The 21,850-nt window shown below is 45.7% G+C and overlaps 1 protein-coding gene across 2 annotated transcripts in view; it reads left to right on the forward strand.

Annotated features, from left to right (window-relative positions):
* Positions 1-21,850, forward strand: part of LOC105499623 (lipoxygenase homology PLAT domains 1) — a 183,781-nt gene that overhangs the window by 11,344 nt on the left and 150,587 nt on the right. For both annotated transcript variants that reach the window (XM_011772351.3, XM_011772341.3), the window contains exons 3-4: positions 4,138-4,218; positions 6,363-6,547. In XM_011772351.3, coding sequence (XP_011770653.2) covers positions 4,138-4,218; positions 6,363-6,547 — 266 coding nt within the window. The remainder of the gene's footprint in view (positions 1-4,137; positions 4,219-6,362; positions 6,548-21,850) is intronic.

Below are 21,850 nucleotides of genomic sequence, written 5' to 3' on the forward strand. Positions count from 1 at the left end.
CTTCTGTCCTCTCCACACTGAGCTATCCAAACCCAAACCTACAGCTAGAACCAACTGCCTTTTCCTTGCACACCCATAATACACACACACACATGCATATTTGCATGTAACGAACTTCACTGATAGGTCCTGGCACCAGACAGAGTTCACATTGCAGCAATGCAAACAACTTAAAAAGGAATAATAGAACCTCAGTCTTACAACTTGGCCATCCTCTTTCGTGGAGTTTCTCCTGACCTGTCTTTTGTGGCCTCTCGCCATGTGTCATCCCACCTCTCCCTCCTGTTTCTCCCACATTCTCTCTCTTCTTTCTCACCCTTCAATTCTTGTCATTCTTGTGCCTTTCCTTCCGTGCCTCAGGACTTCACTTTCACTCCCAAATGCTGTATTAGGATTTTTTTTTTCCCCAGTACAAAATAACTCCTTCTCCAAGAGGAACTTAGTACCAGTGCTGATTGTTTTCGCCCTTGTGGCCTGGCGTCTGCATTCCTTGGTACCCACTGGACTTAGATTCCTCCATTAGTGAAACTCTACCCTGACCCCACCCCAGTTAAGTACCCACAGCAGTGGCTGCCAGAGGAAGGCGCCATCTTCTGGGTTTCCTGGCACCCTTCCCCATTAACCAGGGCCACCTCCAGCCCTGAGTCATGTGTTCGGAATATGGCAAAAGGATGGGATCTCATGTATCATCTGGAACATGGTTATTTGGTTGAAAATTCACCATCTGAGCATGTCAGAGAATGCCTGGCATTTTAGCCTGATGGCTCTGCCTGGCTGATGGCTAAAATGCCCCGTGCAGCCTGTAAAGGATCTCCGTGTGGGGGTTCCTGCTGAATGGCAGGGACTGTGCACTGCCTTAGCCTTTATCTGAGAATTGACCAGTGGCCTTGGTGAGGCTCCAGCCTTCCGTAAGGAAACAAGAAGATTTCTAAGATTTCCTTTGACCCGAAACCCTCTCTCCTTTGCTATTTCTTTCCTACTTCCAGTTTTCTGAAACCCACAGGCATTTGCAATCCAGAAGTGAGGATTTCAGAAGCTAATCCTGAGTTGGGGGCTTATTTGGAATGATCCCAGCCCTGACCCTGAGTGAAGGCAATCAGAAGAGCCCTGTCACTGCCACTCTTTCCTCCTCCTCTTGTGACATGGAAAGCCTTCCCCTTGTCTTCCAAAAAGAGACTGGTGTTCATCTCATAAGCACTGTGGAACCCAGAAATATTCCAGCGTAGTCCTGAGACAGCGTGGAGCACTCCCTTTGCTCTTGCTCTGTCTATCCTGGTAGATCTTCTCCCTGGTGTCCCTGCTTCCATATATGCTCCTCCCCACCCCCCGGCAAGTGATATAAAGCGCCGCGCCATGGTGGATTATTTCACAAATGCTCTGGAACGTGTGTATTCATGTTCAGCCTGGTTGCTGGAAGGTAATGGAGGTAACTCACATTCTTTTTTGTTTTTCTTTTCTCTTTTTTAGAGACAGGGTCTCACTCTGTCACCCAGGCTAGAGTCCTGTGGCAAGATCATGGCTCGCTCACTGCAACCTCAAAATCCTGGGCTCAAGTGATTCTCCTGCCTCAGCCTCCAGAGTAGCTGAGACTACAGGTGCCTGCCAGCAGGCCCAGCCAATTTTTAAATTTTTTTGTAGACGTATCTCTTGCTACGTTGGCCAGGCTGGTCTTCAACTCCCGGCCTCAAATGATCCTCCTGCCTCGGCCTCTCAAGACACTGTGATAATAGGCATAAGCCATTGCACCCACCACGTTCTTAAATGATACCGTCATGGGTGCAGGGCCTTTCTGGAGCTTTCCTTTACTGAATGCAACTGTTGGAGCTTCTTTTCTGGAACTTTCATCAGTAGCACCTCAGAAAGCCAGCTGCTTTCCTTCCAAGTCACACCTTGTCTTTGGCTAATAATGGGGTTACTTCCCCTCCTTTCTCCCTATTTACTGGCAATGGCTGTTTCTAAAATTTCGGGCACCATCAGAAGATAAAGCCCAGTAATTCCCAAACTGCTTCCAAAGAATTCAATCCAGGTAGTCTGCAGGCTGGGCTGGGGATGGGGGAGTTGCCAAAACATGGGATTGTGCTTTTTTCATAATTACAGAAACAATATGTGTTCCTTTTGGAAAGTTAGAAATGTATATAGACAAGAACAAGGAGCCAACACTTCATAATGGCCTCACCATCTAGACATGATTTTTTAAAAATAAATCTTCGCACTCCATTGTTTTTAAATGAAGATGGTATCCCGTTTGTATTGATTATTCTGTTTGCACATTCTTGTCTTAACCTACTTTTTCTTTTAAGCCTATGTTATAAACCTGTCTGTGTTTCATTAAGTATTTTTTTTTACAATAGGATTTTTAGTGGTTGCAAAGCATTTCATTATATAGCTTCCCAGGGTGACTGTTTCTTAGGGTATTTATTTGATGGAGAGGCTCTTGTCTATTTACTCTAGAGTTCACTTGCCTTGTCTTATATATTAGGAGAGAAAATACCTCTTATTCCTTTTTTTTGTTTCCCATTCATATAATCCTGATGTGCAGAAACAATGTCCACACGTTCTCCAAGTCATTGACAGCTGCTGTGACTCTGAACCAAAGCATGGGATGTGTTGTTATTCTCCTTTGAAAGTGAAATTCCCACATCAGCCAGACCCTCACGATTGCTAGTTTGGTTTAGTTCCCTTTAAATGCTTGGTCTGGTAAGTTATTTTCCTGGGCGGGAGGATTTACTGGTGCTTCAAGGAGAAAACTTTGTATTTTCCTTGCTCTTCATCAAGAGTTAACAGTCGACATTCTCTGTCTTTATTTTGCCAATGGTGGAGGCACCTTGCCCTGCCTCTTCCCTCCCTTCCTCAGGTGCCTACAGCAAGCCTGGGCGTCATCCCTTTCACTCCAGCAAACTCAGAAGGTTCTGTGCCTCTCTCCTCATCATCCTTTGCACCCAGGCTGCATACTGCAGGGGTCTCGTTTCCCTGCCAAGGCTGCCTCCATGTACATTGTTGTCTGGAGTTAAGGAAACTTCTCCCCAGGGCAGAATGTTCGACACCATGAGTCCATTCACAGAATCACTGCTTCTGGGTTCTGTAGAACCTTAAAAGCCTTCTATTACCAAGAGAGTCTGAGCCTGATGCCTTGGGGAGAAGGCCCTTCCCCTTCCACTTTTTTAAAAAGACATCAATGGTGGATAAATCTTCTGTGATGGCACACATCTGCAATTTTCCTTTCCCATGAGCTGCGTGCTGTTCCTGAGAGTCCTGGCTGAGAGCGCTGAGTGAGGCCTGCAGCTCTCAGCCCAGTGGGCTAAACTGGGGACAGCAAGAGCTGCTGGCAGGCCTGGGCTCGAACGACAGGGTCCCCGGCCCTGCACACAAGATGGAACAGCTGTTGGCATGAGCTCCGGGCTTCTGCTCCCAGAGGATTCTGTGGCGAGGCTGCTGCAGCCCTCCTGTGTCTACGCTCACTGTACTTAGGATGCCCCTGAATCTGGACTTGCCTGGCTGCCTCATGGCTGATGTCTCAGGTGTACTTTCTTCTGTTCACACTGTTTGCAAGATGCCAGATATGCACTTCCCTCACTGCCCTGCTTCCCTGGCTGCTGGTTTGGGGTTGAGTGTTTTCTTTCTTGTTGGAATGGCAGGACCATGGACTGCCACCCAAGGTCTGCATCTACTTGGGGCTGCCATTGCAACTTTTCCCAGCAAGAGCAAGGCCAGTGAGGGGGAGTGGCAAGAAGGCCCAAGAGCCCAAAGGCATTTATTCCTTCCTTCCTCCTCCATCCTCCCAACCCAGAGCAGCCAAAGGGCATGGGTTCATGACTGGGAGAGCCAGGTTCTGGTCCCAGTTCTGCTACCAACTAGCAGTTTGTAAAATGGGGCTGGTATTGCCTGTGTGCTTGTTTTAGTGACTCATAGCAAGGATCAAATGAGAACCTGGGTGTGAGGGCATGGAATGATGCTAGCAGTCCCTGCCCTCCCCCTGGAACGATGTCAGAAGGGAATCTTGGAATGGGATCTGGTTGCTTATAGTTCTCCCCAGGAGTGGGATGATGGAGGAAGAAGCGGAACGCCAGCCCTTGGCTCTCCTCCCAGGCCTGTGAGCCAACAGCTGATCTGCACTAACTGTGCACGTGTTCATTGCAGGAGCGAGTCTGCCTTTGAGAAGGGCAACGTCGATGTGTTCCGGGTGAGAACCAACAATGTGGGCCTCATCTACAAAGTCAGGTGAGAAGCTGGCTCCTGACTAGGGTTGAGGGTGGAGATGAAAGTGAGGGATCAGCTTCGCTATTGACACTTTCTGGGTATTAATTACTTCCCAGCTGTTATTTGAGGGGCTACCGAAGGCCCAAATCTTTCCCTCCCATCCTGAACTTCCCCACTGGACATTCATTTTTTCTGGTTAAGACAATTCAAGACAAATTTTTACAAACTTGAGAATATGCTGTGAGAGACATTGTAGCACAGTGATTAGGGGCAGAGACTCTGAGTCCAGAGTGCCTGGGTTCAAGTGTCTGTTCTGTTATTTACTAGCTGTGCCACTTTGGACAGGTTATCTCTCCAAACCTCAGTTTCCTCCTCTGTAGCAATGGTGCCTCATCTGTGATAACCCTAGGACTCAATGAGTTAGTGCTTGAAACAGTAACTGGCACACAGTAAACACTCAGCAAGTAGTAGAGATACCAAGTCCTGTTGCCGCATGTTTTTGGACAGAGAGCATCCCCAGTCTTGCTCTCTCTGGGGGGTTCTTGTGAAGGTATAAGGAGAGATAACTCTACTAGTCCAGTGGCAGAGGAAGAGCCTTCAATCGCCCCCCTTTTCCTTCATTGTCCCTGCCATCCACCCCCATTCAAGTTCATGCCCATTGTCAGATGTTCATCTGTGGTCTGATTGCACCCAGACTAAGGCTGGACGGAGGTCAAATGCAGCCTCAGTTTAGTCCTGATTTTTTTTCCCTTCCACTAGAAAATACAGGATCATGAACTCTCTTTCCTGGGGAAATAATGGGTACATTAATATCTTGGGTATCGGTTAAGTGCAGGGAAGGAGGTAACGAGCAGGGAAAGGGCTCTTGCAGGGGAGATTGGGAAGGGGGTATCATTGTGTGAGTAAAGGCAACCGCTAGCTGAGGTCCTACTATGTGCTAGGCTTTATGCCAGACAGAGGCATACATCCTTCTAAGGGAGGGGCCTGGTATATCATGGGTTTTATTTGTCTGTTGGGGTTGTGTGCTGTATTGAGCTGTGGTTGTCCTGTTAATACCTGCAAGGATAAAGCCTCATAGGGATAAGATGTTTGATGCAAAGTGAGGCCCAGGGATTAAGAAACTGGACCTTGGAGAGGAGATAGAGGGGGCTATGGGAAGTGTAAGAAGATTTTAGGGGACAGATTTTGAAGAGTCAGAATCTATGCTGCCCAGTGCAGCAGCCCGTGGCCACATGTGGCTATTACACTTGAAATGAGGCTAATCCAAATTGAGGTGTGCTGTCTGTAAAAAATACACATCAGATTTTTGAAGCCTTAGTACAAGAAAAAGAATGAAAAAATAGCTCATTAATACATTTTTACGTAATTATATGTTGATATGGTAAGTGGAATTAAATGAAACATTATTAAAATTCTACCAGTTTCTTTGGATTTTTTTACATGTGGCTATTAGGAAAATTTTTAAATTGCATATGTGGCTCACATGTGTGACTCATGTTATGTCTATGGGACCACCCTGGTCTAGATGGTCATAGGGGTCCTCTGGATTGTAGGACTAAGGGGAGTATCTGCTTATTGTCCACGTCCGGGAGTCATGATGAAGAGAGGGACACACTTAATCATCTCACAGCAATCGGAGGGGCCGTTGAGCCCCAGGGTATGAACTGTGTCCTGTAAATCAGGTGGTCTAGTTGGCTTCTGCCTTCTGGGTATTCCGTCATCATCTTTTCCCTTTACTGTCCTGTTTGACCTTGACTCAGCTGGATGCCAAGAAGTGTTGTGTGTATACATGCTTGGGCCAGAGTGGGAGAGGCTTACTGCTTCCAAAGGCCAGGGTAAGGCAACGGCACTGAATAGCCAGGACCTCAAAGGGGAAAATCAAGATGGTCCCACGGCAAACCTGAGGGATCTTGGATTTTCTGTGAAAGGTGACAGTTAATATTTCCTTTCATGCAACGTAACAATGTAACATTCAGTAATGTGCACATCCACCTTGCAAGGTATCCCCATTGTATAGATGAGGAAACCGAGGTTCAAGAGATAAAGTAACAACAACAACAGAATAATTGGACCTCTCTTTGGAGTAAACATCTGGGTATTCCAGTATGGAAGGGGTGCTGTTTCAGTTCTGCCAGTGATGGTGTGGGCCTTGGCTTCTGCCTCAGGATTGAGCATGACAACACGGGCTTGAATGCCAGCTGGTACCTGGACAACGTGATCGTGACCGACATGAAGAGGCCTCATCTCCGTTACTACTTCAACTGCAACAACTGGCTGAGCAAGGTGGAAGGTGACCGCCAGTGGTGCCGTGACCTGCTGGCCAGCTTCAACCCCATGGACATGCCAAGAGGTCAGTGCCTAGGCTGGCCTGCCTGCCATCCCTCCCTGCCTGGGCTGGGCTCACCCAGGAAAGAATCATGCCTGTCTTGCTCTGGGCAGTCTCACCTACCTTATCTTGGCATCCTCCAGGGCCTTCCTGTTGGTTAGGGCCAAGGGGAAGTCCCATATCTTCCTGCGGCCTTCCTGTGGGCAAACTTTTATGCTCTAGGGGTTCAAGGAGGTGGGAAATACAAGAGGACTTGGAGGCGTGATGGAAGGATGGGCGCAGGCCTGAGCATATCCTGTGTTCTCAATGATTCTTGTTGATGGGGTGTCTATTGGAAGTCACTTTTGAGATCAAAGCAGCCTTCCCCATTTTCCTATCTTTTTTCTTTCCTTATGATGCCCAAGGCAGGTGAGTTACAGCCAAGGCATGGTGGGTAGGAATCAGAGCTTGCAGCTGCCAGAGCTTGTCATGCTGCCTTCTGACTCCTCCTGATTTTATGAGGAGTGGAACAATTTATTTCAAGTGACATCTCTGGACAAAGGCCTTAAATTCAATCATTTTAATTTTACAGGAATAATGGTAGGCAGATACTTTTGTCCCCCAAAGTTCTGGCCTCATCTCACCCCATCACAGAACATATTTGCTTTTCCAAAAAGGGGGGTATTACATTGCAGGCACCATCACCAGAATACCCTGCTTTCATAGAGTCATGGACCTTGAAAGGGGAAGGGACTTGGGAGCCAGGAGATGAGAAGTGGCTTCCCACAGTCACTCAGTTGAACAACAGAAGGCCAACACACTTGTTGGAGTCTGCCTTCCAGCCTGTACTCCAAGCTCCACCCTCTGTCCATTGTCTTGATGGGTTTTAGCTCTCAATTTTTGTATCTTCAATTATCTACCTCCCAGTTCAACTTGACACTTGACTTGTTCCTCTGTGATTCCTATCATCATAACTTGCGACTTCATTGATTCTTTTTTATTTTTATTTTATTTGTTTATTTATGTATTTTTGAGATGGAGTTTCACTCTTGTTGCCCAGGCTGAAGTGAAATGGCGCCATCTTGGCTCACTGTAATCTCTGCCTCCCGGGTTCAAGCAATTCTTCTGCCTCAGTCTCCTGAGTAGCTGGGATTACAGGCGCCCACCACCATACCCGAGTAATTTTTTGTATTTTCAGTAGAGACAGGGTTTCACTTGAGACCAGTTGGCCAGGCTGGTCTCAAACTCCTGACCTCAGGTGATCCACCCACCTCCCCCTCCCAAATTGTTGGGATTACAGGCATGAGCCACTGCACCTGGCCATTAATTCTTTTTAAAACACATTATTGATCTTTCTCTGATTATAGAAACAAAATTTGATTATTGCAGAAAATTTAGAAAATAGAGATATGCAAACATAAAGAATACTTGTAATTCCATTACTTGAAAAAACAACACTGGTGATGTTTTTGTGTCTTCATTTCTAGTCTTTTCGATGCATACATAGTTTAAATGAATGGGCTGGTGCAACACCCCCTGTTTCACAGCATGACTACTTCTGTGCCATTAAACATTGCTCAACACCCCTCCTTGGAATGAGTCTGTGGTGCCCTGGAGCATGGAGATACCATCATTTATTCACCAGATCCCTTATCATTGTACATTTGTATTGTGTTCCCCCTCTAAACAATTTTTGCTATTATAACAATACTATTATAAATACTGCACCTAAATCTTTGCACAGGTTTATGATTCTTTAAGACAAATTCCTAAGTGGAACGTCTAAGTCAAGTGGAATGTACATGCTTAAAGCTTTTGAGGGACATTTCTGAATTGCTCTAGATAGGGTGTATCTGTGCACAGTATTACCAGCTGTGTAAGGGTGCCCATGTCTCTCGCCCTTGCCAACATTTGGTTGTATTGTTTGATTTTCCAGTTGGATAATTAAAGAGGATTTTTGATGTTCTTTCTTTGATTACTGGTGAGGTTGAACATTTTTCATATATTTATTGGCAATGTGTGTGTGTGTGTGTGTGTGTGTGTGTGTGTGTGTGTATGAGAGAGAGAGAAAGAAAGAATTTTTGCCTGGGCCCTTCACCTGTTTTTTCAATTGGGGTGAATTTCATAGATTCTCCCATAAACATTAAGCATCTTTAATTCTTTATCCAACCTCTACTAGGATCAATCTTTAGCACACTGTCAAACTTGCCACTTTTCAGCTCATCTGACCTGCTTTGGTCCCTCAAAAATCCAGGGTTCCACTGTCAGGAGAAGAGCTTCTGAAAAGTCATCATGAGAAACAATTCAGGTAGCTCAGTGGTTCTTCAGGGTTCCATAAGAATCCTCAGGGTAGACACCCCCAACCCAGTCTTTTTATGAGGCTTCCTGGGCCCCCAGCCCCTTCATGGGCTGGAGGGCATTAGGTTTTTAGTATTTCCAGGCTGGATTCCAGAGAATGGAATGAAAAAGGGGATCTTTGAATATTACAGTGGTTTTTTTCTGTTTGTTTGTTTTCTGTTTCTGTTTTGAGGCAGAATTCCCCTCTTGTTGCCCAGGCTGGAGTGCAATGGCAAGATCTCGGCCCACTTCACCCTCCACCTCTTGGGTTCAAGCAATTCTCCTGCCTCAGCCTCCTGAGTAGCTGGGACTACAGGTGTGCACCACCACGCCCAGCTAATTTTTGTATTTTTAGTAGAGATGGGTTTCTTCATGTTGGCCAGGCTAGTCTGGAACTCCCAACCTCAGGTGATTCGCCTGCCTCAGCCTCCCAAAGTGCTGGGATTACAGGTGTGAACCACTGCACCTGACCTTCAAATATTCCAATGACTGCATTGGTAAAGAAAAAGTTAAATTTCTTTGCTTTTCACCTGAAATTGTGTCAACTTGGTATTTGGCTGCTACTTCGATGATAAAAATGGGGTCTATTATTTCATCCGTGAAGTTTGGTAGGTAAAATATTTCAAAACATGCAATATGGACAGTAATAGGAGGAGAGAGGAAAGGGGGGCATGTTCAGTGTGTTTGTACCACCAGCCCCCAAAGTGGGACAGACTGTTAGGGAACCTGGTCCTCTCTTTCCACCCTCAAGGGCCAGTTCCCAAAGTTCTGGCTGGTAATCACTGGAACCTTCTCTCATTCCTGCTCTTCAGGGAAGGGAGGCGTTCTAGGTTGACCAACTGACCCTCTGACAGAGGTGATTGGCGGATCATCGTTGAGTGGAGGGAACTGGACCTTGATCAGGTTTCCAGGTGTTCCTCTAATGGGAATCTTGCATTTCATGTGTCAAGACAGGCATGAGGGAGCCTGCCCTACTTGTAGGCACAGAGGGTGAGCTCTGGGGCACCAGGACTGTTGCACAGTACGGTGCCTGACATTTGCTGGAGATGACTGTTTCTTCTCTGGGCTCTTCTTTAAATGCACTTCCTGGGGAAGTACCCAACCTCTAACCCCTTAAAGGGAATGGCATCTTTAGAACTGCCCTCTTCTTAATGGAGTCCATTGGGTAGAAGGTAGAGATGAGGAAAAACAGACAGGAGGTTTCAAAGGAAGGAGGCAGAAGCTGACCAGCCTCACAGTTTTGTGGATAGAAGATCCTGGAACCAAGTTCAGTTTCTTAGTTCTTCTCAATTTGTTGGCAAAAATCACTACATCTGGTACCTTAAAGAAACAAAGCACGACCAACCAAATGACTGTGGCTTTTGGTTTTCTGTGTCTGATCTCCAGGACTCAGGGATCTGTTGCTGAGGTCTGAAGAGGCAGGTTGTTTGTGCTCCCTCAATCCATCTGGGGGGTTCTGAAACTCCAGTAACTCACATTCCATCTTCAAGAGTTTTGCCTGATTCAAGTACTGTTTGCATTATTAATTACTACTATGTCTTTAAGTCACTTTTTACAACTTACATTAACTTACAAATTTATTTTAATAATAAAGTTGATATTACTATCATAAAAAGCTGTTATCATTTGCTATAAATGTCAGGCATACAGTAGTACATATTAACATAAATTTATAACATTAGATAAATCATATACCATTGCTAGCATCTTATGTCCCACTAGTGGTATGCAGATTGTACCCGGGTAAAGAATACCAGCCTTGATCTGAGAGGAACGGGAGGCAGAGTGTTGATTACAGAGATGAGTGCACAGAGGCCCAGGGACATGGGGATCCATCCAAGGTCAAATGGCCAATTTGCTGATGGAGCTAGGACTAGACTGTGGGTCTCCCTATTCTCAGTTCAATTGCTTTCCACCTGCCCCTTGAGTAGGGCATGACCAAGGGCAATTAGCCTGGCACCTAAGAGGTCAGAGCCTGTGATTGTGGGGATTGTGAGCATTAGTTGGGCCAACCTCCTACTGTCACAAGAACCCCTTCTACATCACCCCCACCAATTGCTTCTCCAGCTTTGGTTTGAGTCCAGCCTTCCTGGAATTAAACCCCCTAGTCTCCCTGAGGCTTCTGCTTGTCTGTTCCAGTGTTTCCGACACAACACAGTGTCTATCTAGGTGTCAGCCCTTCAGCTGCCAGAAGACAGGGTTCTGTCCTCTCAGGAACGCAACCCCAGGATCCTTGACCTCTCTTTTTGTAGTCCCTTCCCAAGAAAGTACCTACTAGTCTAGAGCCCTGTGTTCCAGAGAGGGGACCATTAGCACAGAGGAAGGGGCCTCCCTGACTCTGTTATCCTGCTGCTTTTTAAAAAAAAAGTTGTGGTAAAATATGCATAACATAAAATTTGCCACCTTCACCATTTTTAAATGGACAGTTCAGTGGCATTAAGCACATTCACATTGTTGTGCAACCGTCATCATCCATCTCTAAAACTTTCTCATCTTGTCACCCTGAAACTCTGTGCCCATTGAACACTAACTCTCCATTGTTCCCCACCCCTGAGATCCTGGTAAACTCTATTCTAGTTTCTGTCTCTGTAAATTTGGCTAATCCAGGAATCTTATACATGGTGAGTCTAGTCCAGAATGCTTGGGACCAGAAGTGTTTTGGATTTGGGATTTTTTTTTTCCTCCAGATTTTGGAATACTTGCATATGCCTACTGAGATATTTTGGGGATGGAAGCCAAGTCTATCCATGAAATTCATTTATTTCATATATACCTTATACATGTAGACTGAATTTTATACAACATTTCTGAAAATTTTGTGCTGGAAGCAAAAGTTTTACAGCATTTCATCTGTGACCTGTCACATGAGATCAGGCGGTGTAATTTTCCACTCATGGCATTGTGTCAGTGTTCAAAAAGTGTTGGATTTTGGAGCATTTCAGATTTTGGATTTCTGTGTTAGTGATACCCTAACTGTATAAGTGGAATCATACAATATTTGTCCTTTTGCATCTAGCTCATTTCACTTAGCATAATGTCTTCAGATTTCACCCATGCTATAGCACGTGTCAGAACTTCGTTCCTTTTTAAGGCTGAGTAGCATCCCATTGTATGGGTACACCACAACTTATTTGATCTATTCTGTTGATAGACATTGGACTGTTTCCACCTTTTAGCTATTGTGATTAATGCTGCTATGAACATGGGTGTACAAATATTTGTTCGAGTCCCTGTTTTCAATTCTTTTGGGCATATACACACAGATTTGCTGGGTCATATATGTAATTTTGAGTAACCACCATACTGTTTTCTACAGTGGTTGTACCATTTTACATTCCTACCAGCAATGCACAGAGTTCTAATTTCTCCAGATCCTGACCAATACTCGCTATTTTCTGTGTGTGTGTGTGTTTTTTTTTTTAAACAATAGCCCTCCTAATGAATGTGAAATTATGTCCCTAATGATTAGTGATATTGAGCATCTCTTCATGTGCTTACTGGTTATTTGCATATCTTCTTTGGAGAATAACCATTCATATCCTTCATCCATTTTTAAATTAAGTTGTTTTATCCTTTTATTGTTGAATTGTAGGCCTCTCTTACACATACTGGGTATTAACCCCCTTTCAGATATATAATTTACAAATATTTTTCTCCCATTAGATGAGTTGTCTTTCTACTCTGTTGATAGTGTCCACTGATGCCCAATAGTTTTAATTTTATGAAACCAATTAATCTATTTTTTCTTTTGTTGCCTATGCTTTTGATGTCATATCTTAAAAATTGCCAAGGTCAGTGTCATGAAGATTTTTCCCCTGTGTTTTCTTCTAAAAGTGTTATAGTTTTAGTTGTTACATTTAGGTCTTTGGTCCATTTTGAGTTAAATTTTGCAGATGATACAAATCAAGGTCCAACTTCATTCTTTTGCATGTGGATATTCAGTTTTCCCAGCACTATTTGTTGAAAAGATTGTCCCTTCCTTGTTGAATAGTCTTGGCACTTGGCACCTCTGTTGAAAATTATTTGACCATATATATGATAGTTTATTTCTGGGTTCTCTGTTCTGTTCTCTGGTCTATATGTCTGTCTTTATGACACTACCACACTGGTTTGATTACTGTAGCTTTGTGGTAAGTTTTAAAATCAGGAAGTGTGAGACCTCAAACTTTTGTTCTTTTTCAAGATTATTTTGGCTATTCAGGATCCCTTGATATGTCACTTCTTTTAATGCATTCAAAATGTTCATTAAGTCATTTTAACAGTGACCATAGACCATATTGACTTTCAGTCAAAAAGCTTCTGTTCATCTGGAAGAAAAGAGGAAAATGCCTTCACCCCAACTCCTCAGTTCTTGCCCAAGACTTCAAGGCTCCTAGAGAAACCTCCTGGATTATCCTGACTCATCCCCATATGAATCAGTAGGAGTGGGCGTCCCAGTCTTGGCTGGCTGCCCTCAACCTGTCAATGGAATGGTTCAGTCAGACATCACACCTGAATAAGCATTTCAGACATACACAGAGCTGGCACAGGGAACTAGCAGCCATCTCTAGGCTTGTCTGACTCTAAGAGTGGGCGTCAGGGGTCCTGGCACCTTCTGGGGCCTATGGAAGGCTGGCAACCACTTTTCCAGCATATCTGCATTTATTATCCCTGGGAACAGAGTCTTGGCTATCAAATTGCTCCAGAAGTGTAGTGAATTTTCCCTCCTGCCATCTGCTTGTTGGCATCCCTTCTATTGCCATGGATGTGTGTGACTCTCTTCCTGGTGGATTTCTTCCACCCTGCCAGGAATGGCTCACCCTCTTGATAACTCAGAACCCAGGAGGCAGAGTAGTTGCATTAACATCTCCACACTGATGGCAGCCCCTGGCTGGAAGCTAAGCACCATCTCCCCTGCCTACAGGTGCAGCATCATCCTTAGCAGCTGCCGTCGGCAATGCCCTCTTGAGCTGCTCTAAGATGCTGAGCCTATGCATAAGGACATAGTCCCCGCCCTCAAGGTGCTCACAGTCCAGTGGAGGACACAGATTTCCATCATACAAAGTGCTCACAAGGAGACTGTAGAGCATCATGGCTCAGAGTGCCAGACCTCAAATCATGGAGTCCTGAGTTCAAATCTCACCTCTACCACCTCCTAGCTATATGACTTTGAGACAAAATATTTCTGTAGCCTTGTGTCTTTGTGTGCATACATTTTACAAGTAGTATCTTTTTAAAACTCTGAGAAGTAGGGGCTATTATTATCCCCATATTGCACATGGGACAAAGGTCAAGGCAAGCAGCACAGAGTGCCTCCCCACCACCTCTTCTGTTTCTTGGTCTAGAGCTAGCAGCTCCCGTTTCTCAACCTGTTTGCTCAGATTGTGTTGGCTCCTGGGTCTGGTAGACAGTGGCTCTGAAAGCTGTTCTCTCCAGCATTCATTAACCCTGAGGAGGTTTCAAGGCCCCCACTGGAAGTGGAACTGAGGCCTGAGGGCAGTATTAGACACCCTGTGCCAATCTGTTCGGAGATTGTGAAGCGGAAACCAGACCACCAACAGCCGTTTTTGGGATTCAGGCCCTATCTTATCGAGCCTTGCATGGACCCAGTGGAGCAACTATTTCTGGAGCCCTGGGGCCTGCCCTATTTGCTAATTGAGTGGCTCCTTGTTCCCAGAGTTCTGTTTCCAGTTGGTGATATAGGAACCTGTGGATCTTCTGTTGAAACATGTGCCAGGGCCAGAGGAACTGTCAAGGCCCCTTGCCCCTCACCTCCTCTCTTTTACGCTCCTCTTTTTTGCATGTCACCCCGACCCCACTGGATGGGAAGTCTCAGCCTCTCTGGATGGCATTACCTACTTCCTCTGCCTCAGGTGTCCCCTTCCTCTCTAAACTCTGCGAGGAAAGTTCTGTGCCACACACTCCTGTGCAGTGATTCTGCAATCAGGGATATGTAAGGAATCTCACAGGCAGGGAGGAGGACCTTCTCAACCTACTCCCTGTGGTTCACATGTGCTCTCGCAGAATCACCACCAAGATGAGCCACCAAGACTGATGGTGGTGGGAGCGGTGTAGCTGTCAGGTATTATGAGATGTATACATTGCCATGAAATACCATATTTCAGGGTTCTAACTACCTAATATGTATCTCTCGGGTTTCTCCAGTGAAGCTCAGGTTTCTCTGAGGGTAACACTGTGGTCTCCTCCTACCTACCTGGTGATGGCTTTTACTCACAGTTGCTACCTTGGCCACTGGGACTTAGGGACTTGTATGAACGTTGGTAAGGAACAGTTTGTGTGCACATATGGTAACGGGAGGTCGTGTATAGATACACCTGGTTATCAAGACAAGCCACAGAGATAGGTGGAAACAGCTTTCCAAAGGGGCAGAGACCTGAGTCCTAGCCTCACATTTTGGTAATTATGTGACTCTGGGCAAGTTGCTCATCCTCTCTAGGTCTCTGTTTCCTCATCTTCTTACTAGGTTGCATGAGATGTTCTCTGAGGTCCCTGTAGCACTTCTTTCTCTGGCAGTGTGCTAGCTAAGAACCTTCTTTCTTGCTTGCCTCCAGGTGTCTCCCACCCACTGATTTCATACTCCCCCATACCCACTTTGATGTTGTCCCTTTTGGTGAGACATTCACAGGGCACAGTGCCCAGGTGCAAGTCATAAGCTCACTGCAGAGTTACCCAGTCTGAGAATGCAGGGCTACTCAGTCCTCTCTGACTTCAGGGAAGCTCAGGGCACATCCCTGCCTTCTCTATGGGGCAGTATTGAAGGATGAGGTTGGGCGAGACATCTGAGTTAGGCAAGGCCTGATAAGATGGCGTGTGCTCTCCAGGTAGATTTGGGATGACCTCATGTTGGGTCTTGAAGGAGCTTGGGCTGGGAGACTGTCACCCGGTAGGGAAGCATGAGCAAAATCTGTTTAAGGCAGATCCTGCTTGGCCTTCTCACCGCCAATATGACGTCATTTCCTGCCTTCTGGCCAAGTAATTACCCACAGCCCAGTGCCAACCCACAAACCCTCTCACTTTGAAAAGCACTGAGATGGTCATGTGGCTTAGATTAATACTGAGCCCACACCACACTGCTTGGGGAAGGCTCCACCAACTTGGCCATGAGACAGGCCTCTGAAGCCAAGAGCTGCGTTGCAGCTGGCCTGGGGGCTGCTCACACCCCAGGACTGTCAGAACCCAGCACAACAGTTCAGAAATGCTTCAGACTCAGGTCTTGGCAGAAGCAGAGAGGCCCCTCGCATTTAGAGGGCCCAGTGTGGAGGCAGGTCCTGATCCCACACCTGCTCTTGGCTGGGACTTGTTCTCTAGGTTTTGGGAAGGACAAGCCACCATCTAGGGGGCATGTAATCTTCTTGGGTAGATTAATAACAAATATGGTTGCAACCAGTTTTGTTGTATACTTCAAAGAGAAGAGAGGCTGATGATTACATGAAAGAGAACCCATAAGAAGAAACAACAACTTGGGCAGGTGGGCTGGGCTCATGCAGGTGGTGGGAGGGGTGAATGACATTTACATCTGGACTCCCAGTCTGGAGCAAATGAATTTCCTTCTTTTCTTTTCTTTTCTTTTCCTTTCTTTCTTTCTTTCTTTTTTTTTTTTTTTTCTTATGCCCAGTGAGAAAACTAGAGCTGGGGGCTGAAAGCTGCACAGCACTTGGGAATGGGTAGAAATGGAATTGTGTTTGTTTTCAGCATAATCACTGTTTCCATTCCTGGCTGTTTCATCAGGTAAATGGGTTATAGTTTTATTCCAGCCCATGCAGTGCCACACAATGATTATCACACAGCTCCAGATGTGTACCCAGTCTTGACATGACCATGTTGGGCACAGTGCCCAGGGTGCATTTGAGGGGAGAATGGGATAAGAAAGGGATTTTGATTAACGTATTAGGGGCATGTGCAAATTGTACTGCCCTGCAGAGGATCATGGACCTGCCAGAGGACTGCATAGTGCAAAAGCAAATGCAAAATGAAAGCACCCTGCATGATTGGAGCATAAAACACCCATCACAAAGGCTCTGTCAAGAAGCCAGAAGCCCCGACTTATTCCCAGATTCTATAGGATATTACCATAGAGTAATTAAATCATCAATCCTTTTTTTTTTTTTTTTTTTTTTTTTGAGACGGAGTCTTGCCCTGTTGCCCAGGCTGGAGTGCAGTGGCACAATCTCCGCTCACTGTGAGCTCCACCACCTCCTGGGTTCATGCCATTCTTCTGCCTCAGCCTCCCAAGAAGCTGGGACTACAGGTGCCCACTACCATGCCTGGCTAATTGTTTTGTATTTTTAGTAGAGACAGGATTTCACCGTGTTAGCTAGGATGGTCTCAATCTCCTGACCTCATGGTCCGCCTACCTTGGCCTCCCAAAGCGCTGGGATTACAGGCATGAGCCACCGCGCCTGGCCTAAATCATCAATGTTAAAGTAACTCTCTGGATCAGAAAGCACATGGGACTATACATCCTGAGTTCTGGTTCTGGCTTTGCCACCCAATAGCAATGAGACCTGGGGCAGATCTCAGTTCCCCTCCCATCCTCAGTTTCTTCCTTTGTAGAGTGCCTGGGCTAGGGGGTCTCTTGGAGTCTTTTCAGGGCACTAGAGTGTCCACCTTCATAACCAAAGAGAAGTGGAGAGGTCCAAGGCCAGCCGTCCTTCACGGGGGCAAAAGGAGACTGGCCTTTGGTGGCTTCCTTTCTGCTGTGGATCTTTCTCCCCTATTTCATCCCCCTATACTTCCCATCTTCAAGATAGTCCCCCACCATGGGCTCAGTCTCTGGACTCCCCTTCTCCATGGTCAAAAGCTAGCTCTGCCATTTTGCCACTTATGCTAGCATGAGCAGATGCCTTAAGCTCTGTGCCTCCATTTTCTCATCTGTAAAGTGGAGATAACATTAATTTCTACCTGATAAGGTTATCTGGGGAAATGAGCACTCAGGACTTAGTGCAGAGGCACAGAATCAATGCTCAGTAAATGACACAATAGCGTGGTGCTTGTCCTTGTGGTTAAGCTCCTGATGTTTCCTTTTCTTCTTCCCCCACATCCAGGCTTTTTCTGATTCTGAGATGCACAGGCTTAAGATTCAAACCTCTTAGAGAGGACTCTGGAGCTACTCAGTGCCTGGTTCCCCTCTGGAATCCAGGCAGGTTCAAGCACACAACTGGGAAGAGACTCATGACCTTGACTGCAGTTAAAGCCAGGAGGGAGAGCCTCTTTTTCTGATGCTTTGTCATTTTCCTTCACGGAGCCTTACACATTCTCCAGGGCTCTCTGAGCCTATTTGCTGTGGGTGCTGCTTGGGGATCATTGTTCCTTTGAACTCCATAGAGGAATTTCCAGACAGGGGCAAGGGCTCAAGGGTAGGGAGGGCTGAGCCAGCCCTGCAGCACTTTCCTCCACTGAAGCTCACAGCAGCTCCCCGCCCACCCCATCTGCTCCCACCTAGCACTGCAGAAAATCATCTCCGGAAAGAGTGGGAAGAAGAGAACCACTCTGAGTGAGGCCCCAGTGTGGCACATCACAGAATTTAAGGACCAAAAGGGACTTTATCTACTCTTCCTCCATTTCAGAGGAGAAAATGGAAGCCCAAGGAAATTAAACTGCTTGCTCTTGGTCACACAGCATAACTGTAGGGCAGAGCTGCAGTCTTGGGCTTTTGGTGCCAGCTCATCCTCCTGTCTTTCCTCCTGTTAAGCGCATTCATTCAGTGATTCAACGGGCATTTTGCAGGGGAGCCTTCCATGCACCAGAGCCCGCGCTCAGGGTGAATACATACAGGCCCTTCTCTCTGGGAGCTCAGAGTCTAGAGGGGAGAGAATCAAGCCAATAAACAATCACAGTGCACAGGGATAGAATATTCTAAGTGGGGTATGGCCCAGGACAATGGAAGCATAGGGGAAGAAGGAATCAGGAGGGCTTTATAGAGGAGTTGATGCTCAAACTGAGACTTCATGGGTGAGGAGTTTTCTAGGATTTTAAATGAAATGAGGGTACTTGGGCAAATGAGCTTTGATGGCCCAGTGTCGCTCACACAGCTGGGAAGGGATCCTCCACCTCATATTTTCACTGTGGCCTCCACCCTCCCAGAACCACCACCAGCCACATTCTCCTTCAATCCAGCAGCCAGAACATTTGGAGAATGCATGGCATTGTGTACTTGCTTCAAACTTGGTTATTTTGATCTTTAAATAGGTGTTTAAAATAGCCTTTTTTTTTCTGTTTGTAGAACTAGCACTTTCTCGATGTTGCATTTTGTACGCATGAAAATCTGAACTGATGACACAGACAGTGTCTTGGCCCGGATCCAGCTGTCAGTGTCCATTCCAGCACCAATGGCTTCCTGCTGAAACCCTCCCTTGAGCCGCCAGTGTGAGCCCAGCAAGAGTCAGAGAAAGGGTTCCCACCTGCCTGGGGTTGGGTCTCTGCTGGTGGCCTTCGTGTCTATTCTCTCTCACTGGCCATCCAGTTCTCAATCTTCCCTCCAGCCTCACTGCTACTCAGACTGGCTCAAGGCATTTGTGTGACAAAGCCAGCTTGAGGGTATAATAAATTGGCAGGAACTTTCAACGGTTTCTTCTGAAATACAGAGGACATGACCTACTGAAGTATTGACATTAGGTGACTTCAGTTTTCAATCACAGAAAAAATATGGCCATTGTAAAAATTCAAAAGTACAAATAAGCAACAGAAGAATACTAAAATCGTCCATAATCCAGTCACTCAAAGATGATAATAGCTGATTTTTATCCGGCACTTACTCAACAAACTATTAATCTAATCTATCCATCCACCTATCTATCTAAACATCCATTTAATTTTCACAATGCTGCAAGGGAGGTTTACTGTTATCCCCATCTTACAGATGAAGAAAACTGAGGAAGGGAGAGGTGAAATCATTTGTCTATAAGGATGGAACTAGGAGCAAATCCAGAGGCTTGATCTTAAGTACTGAGTACAATTGCCTTGGAGACACCGCTGTTAACATTTTGGTGAATTTCCTTCCCATTCTTTAAATTTTTGTTTATGAACATATTAAACCCTACATATTAAAATGGTATTGCATTATACTCAATTTTATAACCATGTTGTTTCACTTAATACTACATTATAGACTCAAATCATCTTCTGATATTTTATTTTATATTTATTTATTTTTTGAGACGGAGTCTCACTCTGTTGCCCAGGCTGGAGTGCAGTAGCACGATATTGACTCACTGCAACCTCTGCCTCCTGGGTTCAGGTGACTCTCCTGCCTCAGCCTCCCGAGTAGCTGGGATTACAGGCATGCACCACCACACCTGGCTAATTTTTGTATTTTTATTAGAGACAGGGTTTTACCGTGTTGGCTGGGCTGATTTCAAACTTCTGACCTCAAGTGATCTGCCCGCCTCGGCCTCCCAAAGTGTTGGGATTACAGGTGTGAGCCACTGTGCCCAGCCCATCTTCTGTTATTTTAAGTGGCTGCATAGAAGTCCATGAATGGGAGAATATAATATTTCACCCCCCAAATCTCCTATTTTGGATATTTTTAGGTTGATCTCAATTTTTTGTCAGTATTAACGATGCTGTGATAGACATCCTTATAGGTGATCAATTAATATAACTACTCCCGCAGTATAAACTAATGCATAGTGCTTGAATGGTTGGTTCAAGAGATTTGCAGAATGTTAAGACTTTTGACATATATCACTTACCTGCCCTCCAGGAAGGTTGGGTGACATTCCAGTAGTATATGAAAAGTGCTGGTGTTCTGGCGCTCTGGGAAGATAATACTAGCAGTCTACTAGAGTCTGGGTTGGAAAGGGAAGTAATGGAGCCAAGGTTACAGAAATGTGCAGGTGGATGGGAGGAGTCTTCCGTAGAGAGGCAGGAAAGGAAGCAAAGGAGGACGAGTGACTGCAGGGCAGGTAGAAATAGCTCTTCAGGACTGGGCAGTGGCTGGAAAAGGAACCAGCAGGATAAGCTAAAAGAGTGGAGGCTGATCTACTCCCTCCTATGTTTCACACCTGATAGTATCAGACTTACATTGAACAGTTCCCTAGAAAAATGTACCAGCTGTATATTTACTTGAGGGGAATGAATGGTATAGGGCCAGCTTGTCCAACCCACCACCCACAGGCTGCATGTGGCCCAGGACAGCTTTGAATATGGCCCAACAAAAATTCATAAACTTTCTTAAAACATGAGATTTTTTTGCAATTTTTTTTTTTTTTTTTTTTTTTTTAGCTCATCAGCTATCGTTAGTGTTAATATATTTTGTGTGTGGCCCAAGGGAATTCTCCTTCCAATGTGGCCCCAGGGAAGCCAAAAGACTGGATGCCACTGCTGTAGAATATTATTTCTTGATTTCTGCCCATGAGCAACTTTTAAGGACCAAGTGATGTTTTCATGTCAGTGCATAACTAGGCTTGGCTGAGGTCAAATGCACAGACTGTATTTGAGCACGTTAGTTGCTAAAGGAACACAGCATGCACCAGGAGTGGAGCAATGTGGGTTTGGGAGGTGGGAACTTTTGAGAGAACCTGAGGTTTGAACCTGAGGTTTGAGAGAACCTGAGGTTTGAAAGCTGGCAGGATGGGGGCAATGACAGCCAAGAGGGAATTTTCTTGTCTAGATGCCCCGAGTCCAAATCTAGGCTGTACCCTTTCTAATTGTCTGAATACCATCAAGCTTCTTAAGCTCCTGCTTCCATTGCCTCATTATTAAAAGTGGTGACGCTAGTAGCCATAGGGTCCATCACTGTGAGGATTAAACGATGTGGTAGAAGTGACTGGCTCATTGCAATTTCTCGGAGCATCAGAGGTGCTTATGATTTTGGTAAGAAGTGTGTCTGCAAGGAAAGCATGGTGGAGGGTGTTCTAAGGAGAAAAGTTCCAGTTTTATTTGTAAGACAGTGAGAGGGAGAAAAGACTAAGGAAGGAAGTTACAGGAGGAAAGCAAAGGAAGAGAGCCTGTCATCCATCGTCCCAGTGCCTTGTGTGTGGTCCCAGGAGCAGAGAGCATCTCGCGGAGGCC

The sequence above is a fragment of the Macaca nemestrina genome, chromosome 19 (genome assembly GCF_043159975.1).
Source record: "Macaca nemestrina isolate mMacNem1 chromosome 19, mMacNem.hap1, whole genome shotgun sequence".
NCBI classification, from domain to species: domain Eukaryota; kingdom Metazoa; phylum Chordata; class Mammalia; order Primates; family Cercopithecidae; genus Macaca; species Macaca nemestrina.